This window comes from Dipodomys ordii, unplaced genomic scaffold, assembly GCF_000151885.1.
Source record: "Dipodomys ordii isolate 6190 unplaced genomic scaffold, Dord_2.0 Scaffold110, whole genome shotgun sequence".
Lineage (NCBI taxonomy): Eukaryota > Metazoa > Chordata > Mammalia > Rodentia > Heteromyidae > Dipodomys > Dipodomys ordii.
The window spans coordinates 1,277,773-1,297,690 of record NW_012267326.1 but is presented as its reverse complement, the minus strand read 5'-3'; the positions used below and the strand labels follow the sequence as shown (position 1 = coordinate 1,297,690).

The 19,918-nt window shown below is 34.2% G+C and overlaps 1 protein-coding gene across 1 annotated transcript in view; it reads right to left on the bottom strand.

The window, feature by feature from the left end:
• The window catches only part of Zcwpw2 (zinc finger, CW type with PWWP domain 2), an 85,979-nt gene that overhangs the window by 39,685 nt on the left and 26,376 nt on the right, over positions 1-19,918 (bottom strand). Inside the window, exons 3-4 of the mRNA XM_013028485.1 lie at positions 15,948-16,107; positions 6,824-6,938 (exon numbers count right to left, since the gene is read on the bottom strand). Coding sequence (XP_012883939.1) covers positions 6,824-6,938; positions 15,948-16,107 — 275 coding nt within the window. The remainder of the gene's footprint in view (positions 1-6,823; positions 6,939-15,947; positions 16,108-19,918) is intronic.

The window sequence follows — 19,918 nt, the reverse complement described above, 5'->3', positions numbered from 1 at the left end:
GGTTCTTGCTGGTGTTGAGTAGAATCCGGTCGCCCGCTGCGTCTGGCTCCTTCGTCCCGGACTCTCCGTGTGAGTGCTCAGGTATGGCCTCGGCTGTGGTCTCCGCCGCACCCCTGCCGCTGCCGCTGCGGCAGCTGCGGGCAAGCGCTCCGATGTGTCTTCTTGCCTTGGCTTTCCCTCTCTTGTCTAACTCTCTGTCCTGTGATGGCACACTTGGGGTGATTCTCTGGCTTAGGACTGTTCACTGGAACTCTAAAACTGCTTTCTATGAGAGAGCTTGTTCAGATTCCAGCTTCTCCTCCGCCATCTTCCCGGAACCTCCCAAAGTAGAAATTCTTGACAGTAGGTTAGACCAGGCAGAAGATCAAATCTTGGGGATTGAAGACAGCTTAGATATTATAGAGAAAGAACATACAACTATCCAAGACAAATCCAAGAAATATGATAGATCTATTCAACATTTGGAAGACACCATCAGAAGGCCTAATTTGAGGATTATAGGTGTAGAGGAGCAACTAGAGACAGAAGTTAATGGTCTAGGAAATTTATTTAACAGGATCCTAGCAGAGAACTTCCCAAACATGGAAAAAGATAGGCCTATTCAGATACAAGAAGCATTCAGAACCCCAAATAGACGAGACCAGAACAGGACATCCCACGGTCACATTATAATCCTCACAGGATTAATTCAGACCAAGGAAAGGATCCTTAAAACTGTCTATGAGAAAAGATCAATCACTTATAATAATTTGAATATCCCCGGATTTCTCAGCAGAGAGAATCAAAGTAAGAAGAGCCTGGAATGAAGTATGCTACACCCTAAAGACAAATAACTATCACCAACAATACTGTACCCAGCTTAATTCTCCTTCATAACAGAAGGTCAAATAAAAACCTTCCATAGCAAAGAATACTGAAACGATATATCTCCACCAAACCAGCCTTACAAAAGATACTTAAAGATGTCTTTCACCTAGAAAACCAACAAGAGCACAATAAATGCCAAGAAACTGCACCCAAACTGAGAATCCAAGAACCATAGGAAGAACCCAGTCGTCTCAGCCCCCAAGAAGTTAAAGAACAGGGCAGGAACTACCAAACACCTCTCAGTCCTAACTCTCAACATTAATGGACTTAACTCTCCAATTAAGCAATATAGACTGTCTAGTTGGATTAAAAAGCAAGATCCTTTTATCTACTGCCTTCAAGAGTCACACCTTGCCAATAAAAACAAACATTTTCTGAAAGTGAAAGGCTGGAATAAAATCTACCAAGCAAACAGCCCCCACAAACAGGCAGGAGTTGCAATCCTAATATCAGATAAAATGGACTTCAAATTAGAATTAGTGAGAAGAGATAAAGAAGGTCACTACATACTAACTAAGAGATCTCTCCTTCAGGAAGATATTACAATTCTAAATGAATGTTCACCAAAAAACTTATCCAAGAAACACTATTTTCCCTTAAACCTCACATAGATCCAAAGACATTAATTGTTGGGGATGTTAACACACCACTATTCCCACTAGATAGATCAACTCAGCAAAAACTCAACAGATAAACCACAGATCTAAACAACTGCATAGATCAGACATGTATCAAATATTTCACCCAGCAGCATCAGAATCCACATTTTTCTCAGCAGCACATGGAACATTTTCCAAAACAAACCACATTTTAGGTCACAAAACAAACTTGTCGAAATTCAGAAACATTGAAATTATGCCCTGCATTCTCTCAGACCACAAGGCAATAAAAGTAGAACTCAACACCAAAAGCCACCAAAGAAAGTCCTATAACACATGGAGGCTGAACAACACACTATTAAATCACCAGTGGGTGATGGAAGAGACTAGAAAGGAAATTCAACTGTTCATGATATTCAACAAAAATGAACACACAAAGTATCAGCTCCTCTGGGACATAGCAAAGGCAATATTCAGGCAAGTTTATAGCTCTGAGATCCTCCATCAACATTGTGGAGAGATCTGAAACCACAATTTAATGAGACATCTGAACCTTCTTGAAAAAGGCCAGCAAGATAAACTGCAATCCAGTAGATGGAAATCATTAAAATTAAATCAGAATTAAATGAATTAGAATAAAAAATAGAATCAATAAAACGGAGTTGGTTCTTTGAAAAAATTAACAAAATTCCCTTAGCAAATCTTATCAGAAAAAAAGAGAACACACCCAAATAAACAAACTCAGAGATGAGAATGGAAACATCATCACAGAAACAAGATTCAGAACAGTATAAAGGAATACTTCTCAAACCTTTATGTTAATAAGTTTGGGCACCCTGAACAAATGGACGATTAATATCGACATGCCAAAAGTAAACCAAGATGAGTTAAACCAACTTCACAGGCCCATATGAAGCATTGAAATAGAAGCAAGAATAAGAATCCTCCCATCTAAGAAAAACCCAGGACCAGATGGATTTACAGTGGAATTCTACAAGGCTTTCAAAGCAGAACTCACATCAATACTCATCCAACTCTGCAATGAAATTGAAAGTTCACTAGTGAACTCTTTCTATGAAGCCATCATAACCCTTATCCCAAAACCAGCCAGGGACTCATCAAAGAAAGAAAACTATATACCCATTTCTTTGATGAACATTGAAGCATAACTTCTCAACAAAATTTTGGCCAATCGCCTTCAACAATTCATCCAAAAAAATCATACACCACGATCAAACTGGAATCATTTCAGGGATGCAAAGCTGGCTCAATATATGCAAATCAATTAATATAATTTATCACATCAACAAGAACAAGGATAAGAACCACATGATTATTTCAATAGATGCAGAAAAAGTATGTGACAAGATCCAACATTCTTTTATGATGAAGGCTCTGGAAAAATTAGGAATCCATGGAACATTCCTCAATATAATAAAGGCTGTATATTACAAATCTACAGTCAGCATTATAGCTAATGGTGAAAAACTAAAGCCATTTCCTCTAAACTCAGGAACAAGACAAGGATGTGCACTCTCTCCACTTCTTTCAATTTAGTACTAGAATGCCAAGTTGCAGCAATAAGACAAGATACAAAAATAAAGAGGATCCAAATAGGGAAAGTTGAAATAAAACTCTCCCTCTTTGCAGATGACATGATCTTGTATTTTAAGAATCCCATGAATTCCACTCCCAAATTACTTGAACTGATTCAAAACTTTGGCAAAGTAGCAGGGTTTAAAATTAACCCTCAAAAATCAATGGCTTGTACATCTCATTGTTGCAATGGGTCAACCTGTATCCATATTTAAACAATTAACATGCTATGTCAAAAAACGAACTTGACAATTTAGGAGGGGAAGGGGGGGAAATGTAGTTGTGGAGATGGGAGGGAAGGGATGGTAGAGGGAAAACAAAGTAGGAGGCAAAATGTTTGATAAGAAATGTACTCATTACCTTGCTCATGTGATTGTAACCCCTTTGTACAGTATTTTCACAATAAAAAAACTATTTAAAAAAAATAAATGGCTTTTCTGTATGCCAACAATGTGAAGAGCACAACTGAAATCAGGAAAGCAATTCCATTCATAATAACCCCCCCAAAAAAAATACTTAGTAATTAACTTATCCAAGGAAGTAAAGCTCCTCTATGATGAAAAAATTTTAAAAACCTGAAAAAGATAATCAAAACAGAACTTAGAGAGTAGAAAAACCTCCCATGCTCCTGGATTGGAAGGATCAACATCATGAAAATGGCAATATTTCCCGGGGCTATCTATAAATTCAATTCGATACCTATCAATATTCCAACCTTATTCTTCAAGGAAATAGAAGAAGTAAGCCAAAAATTAATATGGAACAATAAAAGACCCCGAATAGCAAAAACAATCCTTAACAGAAACAACATTAGTGGAGAAATATCAATACCAAATTTCAAACTCTACTACAAAGCCATAGTAATCAAAACAGCTTGGTACTGGCACAAGAACAGACCTCAGGACCAAAGGAATAGAACTGAAAACCCAGAAATGAACCCACAGACATATAGCCACCTAATCTTCGATAAGGGAGCTAAAAAAAATAGAATGGAAGAAAGACAGCCTCTTCAGTAAATGGTGCTGACAAAATTAGTTAATCACCTGTAGAAAACTAAAGCTAGATCCTTATATATCACCCTTCACCAGAATCAACTCCAAATGTATCAAAGACCTCAGAGTCAAAGCAGACACTCTGAAAACATTACAGGACAGAATAGGAGAAACCCTAGGTCTCCTAAGCACAGGCTGAACTTTTCTTAATAGAGACCCAGTAACACAAGAAATCAGAGAAAGGTTGGACAAATGAGATTTCATGAAGCTGCAGAGCTTCTGCATGACAAAGGACATAGCTAGCAAGATCAATAGAAAGTCCATGGATTGGGAGAAGGTCTTCACTAGCCATACAATGGACAAGGGTCTCATATCTAAACTAACTGGAACTCAAAAAATTAAATCCCCCAACAACAAATCCTTAAAGAAACAACTGCCCAATAAATAAGTGGGCTAAAGACTTGAAGAGAAACTTCTCTGAAGAGGAAAGAAGGATGGCCAATAGACACATGAAGAAATGCTCAACATCTCTAGCCATAAAGGAAATGCAAATCAAAACAACACTGAGATATCACCTCACCCCAGTTAGAATGGCTATAATCAAGAAACCTAATAACAACAGATGCTGGAGGGGATGTGATCAGAAGAGAACCCTACTGCATTGTTGGTAGGAGTGTAAACTTGTTCAACTACTTTGGAAAGTAGCATGGAGGGTCCTCAAAAGACTCCACATAGAGCTCCCCTATGACCCAGCAATCCCACTTTTGGGTATTTACCTGAATGATCACAAACAAGACCATATTAAAGCTACCAGCACAACTATGTTTATTGCAGCATTATTTACCATAGCTAAGATATGGAACCAACCCAGATGCCCCTCAGTAGATGAATGGATCAAGAAAATGTGGTATATATACACAATGGAATTCTATGCCTCCATCAGAAAGAATGATATTGACCCATTTGTTAGGAAATGTAAAGACTTGGAAAAAATTATATTAAGTGAAGTAAGCCAGGCCCAAAGAAACATAGGTCCCATGGTTTCCCTTATTTGCCATAACTAGTATATGTATGGGACATGTAGAAAAGGTCAGATAAGATGATGATAGATGAAATGAACCCCAAGATAAGGACACAAGGGTTTTTTCTTTCTTGCTATTGTTTTTAATGTATTTATAAGGTACCATGTGATGTTTTTGTTGCTTTATATGTCCCTCCCCCAGGGTATAACCCTTGTGTTCACTGTATTTGATGTGGTATAATTTGGGGAGGGGAAGGGAAAAAAACAAATTGTTTAAATAGGGATACAGATTGACCATTGCAACAATCAGATATACAAGATACTATGTCGAAAAAGGAACTTTACAATTTAGGAGGAGGGGTGGGGGGAGTTTGCGGATGTAGCTGAGGAGGTGGGATGGAAAGGAGGGTAGGGAAAAAAACAAAGGAGGAGGAAATAATGCTGGATAAGAAATGTACTCATTACCTTGCTCATGTAACTGTAACCCCTCTGTACAGTATTTTCACAATAAAATACAGACATTATATTTTGAATACAAGGGATATTACATTGTGGTTAAAAAAAGTCTCTTTTCCTGAGCTCAGAATGATCCAGAAAGATTTACTTGTCATTCAGACTTCACACCCTTTTCAAGGCTGCTTATTTGCTTCAACACTGAAACTTAGGATAATATTTGAAATTTTTCCCAAATAAAATGTTTTTATAAAGAAGATTACTGGGTATTGTAAGGTATTACTGAAGATATACATGGATATTTGCAAAAAAGAATGTTCAGTCTAAGCACTGAACACAGTAATCTATTTTAGAATTAAAGGTAATTTAGAATGAATAAAATATAAAATGATTATGAACATTAAGTAAAAAAATGTAAAACATTTTAAGCTCATTAACAATTATCTTTTATGGGCTTATCATAACCCCTTTAGATTCAATATGTGCTATACCTATTACAGTCTTTCAGAGGAATTAATTTTAAAAAAACTATAAAACATGAGGATTCCAGAGACATGCCTTTGAAAATGATCTAAAATATTACTATATTCCAACCTAATATTCAAAAGAGTTTAAAGTTATATTTTGTACTGCACTTGAACCTAAAATATTTAAGAAATATTGTGCTCTGAAAAAGTTTAGCACTATCCAAGTGAAATGATCATACTCTCAATTCATTTTGAGTCTATTGAAATCCTTGCATGTTTTTGAATGTACAAGATGGCCAGATAGTCTAAGAGTAAGAAATGCAACAGGAAGCACTAGCTACAATCCCTGAATTTAAAGCAGTATATTTTTAGTCATGAATAATAGTTTTACAGCAACGTTCCAGTGGCTATAATCTAGCTAGCTAACTCAGGAGGCTGAGATTTGAAGATTGCCCTTTGAAGCCAAGCTAGTTCAGGAAAGTCTTTGAGACTCTTACTTCTAATTAACCACCAATGGGGGAAAAAAGTCAAAAGTGGAGTTGTGGCTAAAGTAAAAGAGCTCTGGCCTTAAGCATAAAAGCTCAGGAACGTACTTCCGCCCTGAGTTCAAGCCCCAGGACTAGCATGCACTGACATGTGCACAGACACAAAAGTTTAAAGAACAAAATACAGGATATTAATATATGTAAAAATATTTTGCAATGGACACAGACACAATATTTCCCTTTGAAGAGAAAGAGACTAATTTTAGATGCATAAACATTTCAGAAAACACATATTGGAAGAAATCCTTATTTGGTGGTGGGAAGAATTGAAAAACTCACATACCGTGTTTTGATAGGTAGCATGTTTCTAGCCTTTGCTCATAAGAATATCCATAGAGTAGGTGGGCTTCTTCTAGTGCACTTTTATGCCACCTCTTTTTACTTATACATTTTCCTGGCTACATAAAATACAGAAAAAAATATTTACTTTTAAATAAATCATTTTCTTTTAATCCAGATGATTTAACTATTGAGCTGGAACTAATTGAAAGGTGCATAAAGGTACATAAATTGAAAGGTGCGTAAATTGAAAGTTGCATAAAGACAAGAGGTAATAAATATTTCACCTTTGTATCTTCCAGAGTTTGCATATGTCTAACACCTCATTGTATATTATTCAAGCATTCAGGAAGTGATTGTTAAGGTTTGGTTAATTGGTAATTATAGTCTTAAGCATTGGTTAATTAGTAATACAATTATGTAATAATATAGTTTTGCATATTGAATCTAAAATTTTCATTCATTAAATTACTCCTTAGGGAAAATAAAAAGATTAAAATATAAGTAGTTTAATTATCACAAAAATCTGCTATTTTTGACTATATAGCCTTTAGATTTGTGTGTGTGTGTGTGTGTGTGTGTGTGTGTGTGTGTGAGTACTGAATCTTAAACTCAAAGCCTATGCACTGTACCTTAGCTTTTTTCCTCAACGCCAGTGCTCTACCACTTAAGAAACTTGATTGGTGGTAAATTGGAGATAAGAATCCCACAGACTTTTTGCTGGCTTTTCACCATGATCTTCAGATCTCAGCCTCCTGAGTAACTAAAGATTTTGCATGTTTAAAACATCTCTTCAACTCTAATCATCCTAATGTTAAGAAGTTATCATGGAAAATCACCTAAAAGCTTGTATAGACTAAGGCTTGGTATGTATGTAATTCAGGAAGAGTGCTTGCCTACTATGTGTGATAATTTAGGTTCAATCCATAGCACTAAAGAAAAAGATGAACTGAAAAAAGCTTGTGTAATAGTTTCTGTACTGTTCCTTAGAAATATACAAGGAAATACTTTTGTTTTTTGTTAATTCTTGTGAAAAACTAATATGCCATGGGAGGGGAGGGGAGATCTTTAGTGGTCTAATAGAATTGAAAAGTTCTGTATAAAATAACTTGTTTGACTCTTTAAGTTATTGGTAGATCTGTGCCACCTAGTGGTAATATGAATGAACACTTTCTAAGGAAAGTCAATTTTACAAAGAATTTTTACTTTTATAATTTTATTTGTAAATGTTAAAAAATAAAGGGGTTGTAGTTATACAAGTACAGCAAATAACACATTTCATTTTGGATAATGTCATTTCTTCCTTTCAATTTTATAAAGAATTTTGATTTTCAGAATTAGACTTAACTCTGGATTGTATTTTACTTAAGGTTTTTAAATTCAAGAAGTAATATACTCAAATTCTAGCAATACATATGTACCCCCATAAAGTACAGAGGAATCAATTATTAATATCTCCTTTCTAGTGTTCAGAGATTATATACACTTTTACTGTTGACTGACTCAAATGTATCATAAATCTGACTCTCTGAAAACTGATTGTGTAAGAGAAGACTAGACTTTGGACAAAGTACGTAAAAGGACTTTTTTTAAATTTACTGAGATAGGTCAGGTTATCAAGAAAGTGAGATTTTTGACCTGGGGATATCACTCAAGAGAGCATTTGTTGATGGTGTGCAAGGGCCTAGGTTCCATCTCCAAAAAGAATAAGAGATTTGGAGAAAGATTGAGAATTGAGGTGTAGGCAGGAGCCAGAGCTCAAACCTATAATCTTAGCTACCCAGGAGGCTGAGATCTGGAGGATCAAGTTTGAAATCAGTCCAGGTAAAAAAGTCTGACAAACTCCATCTCCAATTATCAGCAAAAATGCCAGATTAGAATGGAGGCATTCATCAAATGGTAGAGTAACAGCATGAGTAAGAAAGTCAAGTGAGAATTCAAGATCCAAGGTTCAGTTATAATCAAATTTTCATATTTTAAAACCATAAATATTCTCTCTTTAAGAAATAGCTATACTGGAAACATCACTAAAGTGGTAAAGCACTAGTCATAAGCAATCAAGCTGACTGAGCATGAAGCCCTGAGTTCAATTCCTGATATATATACATGTGTGTATGTATATATATATATACACATATATATATACATATATATATAATTCAATTCCTTTGTTGATATTAGTCTTTTACTATTTTTTATTAATAGTCTTTTACTATTTTTTCAAGGCTAGGAATTGAACTCTGGGTGCTATCCCTGAGCTTTTTTGTTCAAAGGTAATGTTATACCACTTGAGACACAATTTCACTTCCGTCTTTCTGGTGGTTATAAGGAAATAATAATTTTAGAATTTTCATATTGGCTTATCTGGCATACTAAATACACAGGAAAGACTTTTCTTTCCAGGCTGGCTTTGAATTGCTATCCTCAAGTCTCTGCCTCCTACACAGTTAGGATTCAGGCTTAAGCCACCAGCACCCAGCTGAGTACTGAAATGGGGACATTTCATCTCACCATTGGTATAAACTTATGAATGTAAGTAATATGAAAACAAGTTAATTTTTGATAAATAAAAAAACAGGATATACTTGGGATCAGGATGAGGTTTGAAACTAAGTAGATGGCTAGACAAGAAAAGATAATGTCCTGCATGTGTGAAAATTCCTAGCTATGTTAAAAATGATAATTTGAAAACCATTGTCCTATGTGATCTTGTTTCCAGCAGGTGTTATTGGCCAAACCTTCATATATTTTCCTATTCCCCATAGTTTGAGGAGGAAGTTGAATATTCCTTCTCTGTAACTTCCGACTCTGATTTAGTTTTCTGACGTTGCTGCATACTAATAGGTGGCAAAATTGAGGAAAATACCATATTTATTTACCAGGAAGTTCAATGGAGACATTTCTTCAATCTGGCAACAATTCATGTTTGTTTCTTTGTATCATTTTTTTTCTATATATGAATCACTGTAGACATTAGATTAGCTGGGGTTGTAACAAGGTAAATCTTATTCATCAAACTGGACTGTGTTAGCACACCATTTTTAGCTACTTTTTTTCCCCCTATATCAAACTCAATGTGATATACTTTTCAAACTGGGATGTAGTTTATTTCAGTCTTTTAGGGGTACCTTAAGTTTACATAAATTGTAAAGCCATACATAGTTTTTACATGATCATGCATACCAGCATACCAACAGCTTCTTTACCATACTTGGGCAAGATAATCTTTTAAGAGGCTTAATATCTTAATGGTCTTTATTGTTCCCAAGTACCCCACTGTGCCATTCTTCTCCTAGGCACTGCCACTTGCCCATGGCAGATTTCTGTCATTCTACAGGAGGAGAAAAATGTATTCTCTGCCTTGCTGCTCTTGGTTCTCCTTCTAGCCTCTCTATTTGAAGTCCACCCTCCTTACCCTCCAGGAATTCAGATCAGGAAAACAAAAAAGACCTGTTTTTGACCATAACAACAGAAAATTGCCTTGCTCAGGAATACAAAATGCTCAGTTGCCTTTTGGAATAAAGTAGAAGGAAAATATAAACAAAATTTATAACCAACTAACCACTGCTATTTGGCTAGTGGTTAGTTATTAAGCCCTTGTCATGGAGCTTGAAAATTCAAATAGAAAGGTTACACCTTTGTTCAAGCTTGATTTTTCTCTATAGAACTCATAACTAATATGCAACATCGTTTCCTTATTTGTTTACTTGTCCTATTCTGCTAATTAAAGTCTCAAGAGCCCAATGAATTTTGTCTTTGTTCAAAAATTGGGCCTGGGTGATGTCCATTAGCTTTTTCTTCAAAGCTGGTGTTCCACCACTTAAGCCACAGTTCTGCTTCTTGCTTTTTGCTGGTTAATTGGAGATAAGAATCTCAGGGATTTGTATATCCACAGTCTTTGAATTGCAGTTCTCAGCTCTTGGCCTACTGAGTTGCTATGATTACAAGCATGAGACATTGAGACCCACTATATAGTAGTTTTTGAGATTCACTTCGAATCTATATTTTAACCAGACTGGCTAGAAGCTGATTAAAATATAGATTCCTAAAATACTCTCCAGTGAGTACTTTTGAAGCAGGATAGGCTAATGGAAAAAATGAAGCATGGTAAGCTTACAGCAAATACAGGAGAAAGTCATTTGCCTACTTCCCTTAAGATTAAGGAACCAAAGTCATTTATTATATAAAAAGGAGGCAGGATAAATTGAGGAAAATGAGGCCTAGTGAAGGCAACTCAGAAACATGGTATTTAGAATCCCAGAAGCACTATCTTTGCTTCAAAGAGAGACAACAGAATTCCTCCCTTCTTGAAGAATTCATTCTTACCATAAGAAGTAACATTTGTCTAGCAGGATGTATGCCTTCCTAAGAAAAATGCTCCCTCAAAATTTAAGTAACCTCCTACCCAAAATGCAGACAACAGGATGCCTTCTTTATCTCAAGGACAAGCATCTGTTCTATGGCAGGATGCATTCTTACCTGGAAAGAATGCCCCAAACATCCAGAAATTCAGAAAATGCAACAATAGGGGGGATTACAGCAAAGATAAAATACCTATTTTAGCTAAGTCAGATCCCATGCCTTTACCATAAAAATACCCCTAAGAGCCGAGGAACTGAGGTCTCTCCTTTAGAACACTCACACTCTGTGTCCCCGGTCTTTCTGTTTGCCTGTTTGTCTGTATGCCTGCTTGCCTGCTTGCTTACTCAATAAAGCTCTGCTAAGTTTTCTTACCATCATGACTTGTCCAGAAGTTCTTGTTCTGTGATCAAAGTCAAGGACCCTTTTGAAGGGAACCTTCACCTGCATCTGGTGACAGGTTCAGGAATGCCTGTTTTAAGGATATTTGTACCAGAACTTGATGACCAGCAAGTTGTGCAGCCAATAGTAAAGACAACACAACACAAGTATACCCACCTTGTAGTAATAATTATCACTACTGATAATGTTACAAAAGAATGAAATTCTACATTTTAATGATCCAAATCCATGGCAAGTAATCAGTGTATTAAAGGTGGTTTAGAAGCCTTTAACAGTTTAGTTCACCTTTGAAAAACCATAGGTAAAGATTAAGTTAATTAATCAAATTAGTTGAATTAAAAATAGTTCAATACTTCATTAAAAATTACACTAAAGAGCCATAGTAACTGGCACAGCAGGAACTGGTACAAAAACAGGCTAAATAAATAGAAAACTTGGGAATAAATATATATGGCTAACAGCCATATCTCATTCTCAGACAAAGTTATGGAAAATAAAATCGAAAAAACAATAGTACTGGGACAACTGGTTATCTACATGTAGATGACTGAAAGTAGATACCTATCTCTCAATCTGTAGACAAATAATCCCAAATTAGATCAAAGACTTTAATGTATGACCAAAATCTTTGAAATAATTAGAGAGTAAATAGTTCAATGTCTAATCTTGATAGACATTAGCTAATGACTTTCTGAATAATTATGTATCTAATAGTTAAGGAAAAAATAGAAAGAAGTGATAGCACTTTATCAAATGAAAATGATTTAGTGAAACAAAAGAAACAATTGATATGTACAAGACACTATGTAGAAAACGAACTTTTCAACTTGCGGAGGGAGGGGGAGTTGGGGAGGTGGGAAGGGAAGGGATGGTGGGGAAAAACAAAGGAAGAGGTAACAATGCTTCATAGGAAATGTACTCATTACCTTATTCATCTAACTAACAATAAAAATATATTAAAAAGAGATTATCAAGAAAATGAGATAGTAACTCTGTTCACAGTACAGAGTTAAGTGAATACATATTTTATTTATATAGGAACTTGATTATTATTTTTTAGCTTACTGATTTATCCAGTGCCTATTTTCACTAACTAATAAGCTCATTTGGTAGTAGTATTATATTTACACATCAGGAAGGTAAAGCACTGAATTTAAAACTTGCACAGATTTATACAGCTATTAAGATAGCCCTAAATTCATACATAGGCAACATAGCTCCAGAGATTTTGTGCTCAGTAACTACAAAATGATACCATTTCACTACAAGCAATTCTGTTGTACAATCTAGAAGATGGTGTTGAACAGCTCCTAGTCCATATCATAAAAATTAGATGGGGTTTAAAATGATTGGAACCTGTCATGAGGTACTTTTCATATAAAGTCAATTTTAAATTGCACATTAATTTTTTCTAGCACTATTAACTAGCAGCTTAAAAAATAAATAATCATTGAAATTTACAAGCATAATTAAATTTAAGTATAATTAAAATGGCAAATAATAGGCTTCATTTGTTTTATAAACAATTTAAAAACATAAAAATTAGTTGTATATAAAGCATTTTAAAAAATTTTATTTCAAGTTGTAGAGATTTTATTTTCCAAAAATGAATTGTCATAGAAGGAAAACAGTTGTAAATACTGCTATGTAAAATGACAGTGAATTACTCATAATATATTGATGAATAAAAAGGAAGGAAATGAGCACCAAGGCAAGAGATAATTTTTAAGGTCAGTACTTATTTGAAATGCTGCTATCTCCTGCTGCTCAGTCTGGCTGACTGTTTTATGAAGGATGTTAAGCACAGTTAGGGGAAATGTACAGAAAATGTACATGAAAACAGGCATGTGCTCATTTGCTTTTAATCTTTAAAAAGTCAAGTTTTGTCCAAAGTATTTAAAGCAACCATATTAGTGGCTATAAAGATATGAACCTAAAAGAAAATCTGCTTATTGGACTGCCATTTTCTAACCTGTGCTTGCTTACTTTTAATAGACAATGTATTCATAGGTAAACATTCATTGTATTTATATAGAGATAGATGCTCAGATTCTATATTTAATGATAGAATCATATGAGCAAGTAGGAGACTTGGGTGGAAAAAGATGGTTTAATATGTGATACAGAAGCAGCACTTATTCTGTAGGTCAAACAGAAAGGTAAAGAGGTCATATTTCTGAAAATTATTTAAACATTAATCAGAATTGTTTGACACTTAGGAAATGAAGTTTTTGCTGAGTTCATATATTTGTCCAATATTTCCTAAAAATATTCAAAAATAATAGAGAAGGAACAAAAAAAGAGTGAAAAACATATCCACATATAGATTTCTCAGTTACATGAGTTTTGCAGCTCACCATTCCTTGATGAAGAATACATCTAGTAGTTACTTTGTTGCATATACTACTAACTTAAGAATTCCAGCGTGGCACTGATGGCTCATGCCTCTAATCCTAGCTATTCAAGAGACTGAGATGTAAGGATCACAGGTCAAAGCCAACCTGGGCAGGAAAGTCATGAAATTCTATTTCCAAATAAGTATCCAGAATGCTGGAAATTGAGTGGCGGTGCAAATGGTAAAGTGCTAGCCTTGAGCAAAAAAAAAAAAAAAAAACAAAAAAACTCAGGGACAGCACCTAGGCCCTGAGTACCAGCCCCAGTACTAGCCCCCCAAAAAAGAGAAAAAAAACTCATTGTAAGGCATCTTTACTTCATTCATAAAGGGTATGATTCTGAGGTCAAATTAATGAGTCTTGATTATTGGCTTATAAACAATGATAGGAATGATTTTTCAAAGAGAAAGTAAGCATACTTGTAAGAAACTGAGAAAACTTCGTGTTGAAATTTCTTAGAAAAACATTGCCATTCCACAAATGAGAAATGTAGTTGATACTTACTACATTGTTCTTGTATTTGATACTGGAAAGTTAGCCACCTGTTCCATTCTTGAAATAATATAAGAAGATTTAGTCACCTATTGACAATGACAATTATATATGCCTATTATTCTTCCTTTTGTTATTAGAAAAAGTGACTTACACAACTTGTGCAAATTAAATACTTCCTCTAGAAGAAATGATATTTACATTTTTGACTACATATTGCTCTCTAAGAGATATGAAAATTATTTTTAGTTTGAAATTGTTTTTACCCTAGAAAGATGGAAAGAGCAGGGAAGAAACAATATTCTGTGGTTGTCAGAAGACATGCTTAGAAACACACCCAAACATAAAAACATAGAAAGAACCTCAGATTGAGGTCACTGACCAAACTAATTTGAAGTAGATGTGTGTGTAGGTATTCTCTATTTGTACAGTTTTACTAAATAGAATTTCCTTCTAGCTAATTTTGGACTCAATTGTACAAAAATGCTATGAATGTCAAGGAAAAAGTAAAACCATTTTAGTGTCTCAAATTCTTACATGGACTGAATTTCACACTTTAATTACGTATACCCCAAGAAAAAGATCTGAATATATATACTTTTCACCATAATATAGAAAAATACAGTTAAAAGTTTCCACATTTATGCATCTATTTTTCCTAGGTTTTAAATGAAAGTAAGAAAAGTTTGAATATTAGAATGTAAACACAGGTAACTGAACTGATTTTTATTAAGTATAACAAATCTTAGGAAAAAGTCCAATTTACTTATTTTGGTCAGCCTCAAAATCCAATCTATTCATTAATTGTAATATGTAATTCAAAATAAAAGGAGTATAAAATGTTTGCTTTTTAAAAATCACCAAAAATATTAAATGTCTAAAAATCAATTACATAAAAATTTCATTTGGAAAATTTAAAATTCCTACAGGTGATGTATTCACTAGCCCAGACTTCAATACATTAATGAGGATGAGGACTACTTTCAAGAGCAGTTGCACTTCCCATTAGCAGGGAAGATCCAGACTTATATGCACCTGCCACAAGGTTTTGCTGGTGCCTTGGATTTTGGTCCTAACATACTTATAAAATTGTTACATTAAATTATTTCTGATAAATATTAAGTCCTTTCAATACTGAATTGTTTCTGACAGGTATGTATCTATATCTATATCTATCTATCTATCTATATTCCTTAGATACTTTACATTGAAAATTGTTTATTCTTCCTTGAATTGCATAAAGTCATACCATACAAGTAGCACATCAAAAAGAAGACAAAAATTATAAAATAAAATTCCATAGGTAATTTTATATCCATAAGTTCTTTAAAACAAAAATGTTTGAATTTAACAAGTGGTAATTATTATTTTGTGTATATAAGTTAAATTTAAGTGATTATATACCTTTTAGGAACTGAAATGAAATAGTCACTAGTAAAAACAAATGCAAAACTTATAAACGTTTGATGTAACCATACCAACCTTTGATGCGATACTATAATGTTCAACAAATCTTGCATTTATCCATGATTTTGAATGGGGATCTCCCAGGAATTCAATGTGATATTGTTCAACGTTTCCATCCAAGTCATAGTTTACATAATTTTCTTGAAGAGGATCAGGGCAAAGTACCCCTGGCCAACTTTAAAATATACAGTTTTATTTATTTTAATGCTTCAAAAAGGCAAATATCAATACATATGGCAAAATTACTTATTAATCTTTTATCCTCTGAATTTTAATGACTATTTCACAAAATATTAAATTTGTTTAATTACATCTTTAACCAATATGGTATTCATTTGATACAAGAAATAAATTGTACCATTGTAACTATAAAAAATTTTGAAAAAGAGACAAATTTAAGGCATAGATAAAATATGAAGACTGTGAAATGAAAAAGTTCCAGAATCAGTGATACTTAAGCACTGACAAGAGGAAAAATAAGACTATCATATAAAGGTTTATCAAAGATTTGAATACAGGATGCGAGGGAAACTATGGTCAACATACTTTATGTACAAACATGAAAATGCAGCAGGGAAGCTTGCTAGACTAGTTTGGAAAGTAGGACGGTAGAGAGGAAAGTATTGACCAAGGAAGTGACTATGATCAAGATTTATATGTTAAAATGAAACCTCCTTATATACCTTATGTATGCTAATAAAAAGGATTATCTAATTTTAGAAACACAAGTGTTTAATTTCCAAGATGTTAATTAATTTTCATGGCTTCTACCAAATTAGAGAAAGCTGATATTCTCTGAGTATGGACTGACACAATACACTTACAGTTTAAACTATTGTAACACTTTGGCATAAAAGTATAAAAGAAAAAGTGAATGTTAAGCTCCACAGTTATATATTATCCTTTTTACCTCTTGTTCCATAGGCAAGAATCAATTTGCTTAAAATATTCAGCTCTAGCTCTAAAATGTATCCTTTATTTTCTAAAAAATAGCTGTTTTTAAAAGGTTTTTCCTGCGTCTATTGAGGTGATCATATAAATTTTGTCTTTGATTCTGTTTACATGTTATTTTACATATATAGACTTGGGCATATTGAGCCATCCTCACATCTCTATAAAGAAAGATCATGGTGTATGACCTTTTTAATGTGTTGTTGAATTGTTTGCAAGTATTTTATTAAGAATTGTTGGGATTCGGGCTGGGATGAAGCTCAGTGGCAAAGCGCTTGCCTAGCAAATGCAATGTCCTGGGTTCGATCCCCAGTACCAAAAAAGAAAAGACAAAAAAAAAAGAATTGTTGGGATTGGATGCATGGCTCAGTTATAAAGCACTACACAATGCACAAAAGCATCAAGTACTGAGTTTGAGTCTCAGAACAACAGAAAAAGGAATTGTTGTGTCTATATTCATTTAAAAACTGGTTTATAATTTACTTTTAGGATTGCATCCTTGTCTGGGTTTTGGCATTATAGTAAGACTGGCTTCATAGAATAAATTTTATGAAGTTCCTTCTTTTTTTATTTAAAAACTATTAAGACATTAGAAATAGAAGGAATGTACCTCAATACAAAACAGGATGTATATAACAAACCTATGGCTAACATTGTACTAACTGGAAAAAAAAAAAAACTACAGCATTTTATCTGAAGTTGGAATGAGATAAGGTAACCTAACCTTATTCAATTGAGTATGGGAATTCCAAGTCAGAACAATAAGCAAATGGAAAAAGATGTTCAAGTCGTAAAGGAAGAAATCAAATTATTCCAATTTAAAAATGGTACAATCTTATATTTAAAATACCTAAAGACTTCACCAAGACATACCTATATCTGGTCAACACTTTAGGCAGCATATAAAGATATAAAATAAATATAAAAATGTGTATATACCAACAATGAATAGATTGATAAAGAAATCAGACAAACAGCTCTACTTATAATCTCAAAAACAAAACAAAACAAAACAACCCAACCATGGGAAAGACCTCTACAGTGAAACTTACAAAAACTTGAAGAAAATAATTGAAGATACTAAACGATATTTAAAAAAAAACCTCCCAGCCAGGTACTTGTATAATCCTAGCTACAGGTACACAGCTGTAGTCCTAGCTACTCATGAGGCTGAGATCTGAGGATCATGGTTCAAAGCCAGTCCGGACAAGGAAAGTCCGTGAGACTCCTATCTCCAATAAACCACTAGAAAACTGGAAGTGGCACTGTGGCTCAAGCGATAGAGTGCTTACCTTGAGCTGAAGAGTTGAGGGATAGCGCCCAAGCCCAGAGTTCAAGCCCCACGACCGACCAAAAAAAAAAAAAAAAACACTCCCATGTTCACAGATTAGCAGAATACTGTGAAAATGGCTATAGCATTAAAAGCAATCTATATTCAATATAATTCTCATCAAAATGCAAATGTCATTCTTCACATAAAAGAAAAATCAGTCCTAAAATTCATATTGAAGCATAAAAATTCTTGAATAAAAAATTATATCTTGAACAAAAAGGCTAACATTGATGGTATCACACTACTAGACATCAAATTAAATTTCAGAGCTAACAAAAATAGAGTAACAAAAACAGCTTGGCCTTGGCTTAAAAACAGACAAGGTTACCAATAGAACAAGAGCTCCCTCCCACAAACAACACAAACAATAATGATTTGGCCTTTGACAAAGGAACCAAAAAGTATGTTAAAGAAAAGACAGCTTCTTTAACAAATGGTATTGAGAAAACCATACCAACATTCAAATCTTCAACAAATGGTACTAAGAAAACCATACCAACATTTTTTTTTAAAAAAAAAAAGAAACTAGACACTTTTAGCCTAAAGAAAAATCAACTCAAAATGGATTGAAGACCTTAAATGTAAGACCTAAAATCCTGACACTACATCAGAAGAACATAGGGAAAACACTGAAAGATATAGTATATGCAATTATTTTCTGAATAGTATTTTACCTACCAAATAAAAGCAAGGATTGAAAAATATGATTTTATTAAATTTAAAAGCCTCAAAGGAAACAATTACCAGAATCAAGATATATCCCACAGAATAGAAGAAAATCTTTTGACATATTCAAAATTTCAAACAAAATGACACAGAGGCGCTCTCTTACACAAGGCAAATGGAAATCAGCAAGGAAAAATAAATAGATTCTGGCAAAGATGTGGGACAAAGTGTGTGTGTGTGTGTGTGTGTGTGTGTGTGTGTGTGTGTGTCTGTCTGTCTGTCTGTCTGTCTGTCTGTCATGGAACTTGAACTCAGGGTGGGTTTCTGTCCCTGAGATTCTTTTTTCTCAAGACTAACACTCTACCACTTGAGCCATAGCACTGCTTCTGGCTTTTTCTGAGTAGTTTATTGGGTATAATAGGTTCCCAGGCTGGTTTTGAACCCCTATCCTTAGATCTCAGCCTCCTGAGTAGCTAGGAATATAGGTGTGAAACACCAGTGCCTAGTGCAAAGGAAACTTACACATTTCTGGTGGGAAAGTAAACTACTACTACCACAACCACTGTGGGAATCAGAAGTTTTATCAAAAAAACTAAAAGGAGACCTGTGTTATGATCCTTCTATATTGATCTTGGATATATATCCAAAGGAGCGTAAATCAACATAAACAATACCTGCACATCCATGTTTACCACAGCATTATATATGCACAAATGCCAAGCTAGGAAATTAACTAGAACCGATATAAAATAAAAACATAAATAAAATGTTTTATCTACACCATGAAGTCATGTGGTGTAATGAATTATGTAATTTTCAGGAAAATGAATGGGGCTAGTAATTATCATGTTAAGCAAAATAAGCTAGATTTAAAAAGTTAAGTATTATTGCACATTTTCTTTTATGTAGAATCCTCACTGTTCAGGTGGCTGAGATCAGAGGATCTTCTTCAAAGCTAGGTGGGGAAACAAAGTCCATGAGACTCTGATCTCTAATAAACTACCCAAAAGCCTGAAGTAGAGATGTGGCTCAAATG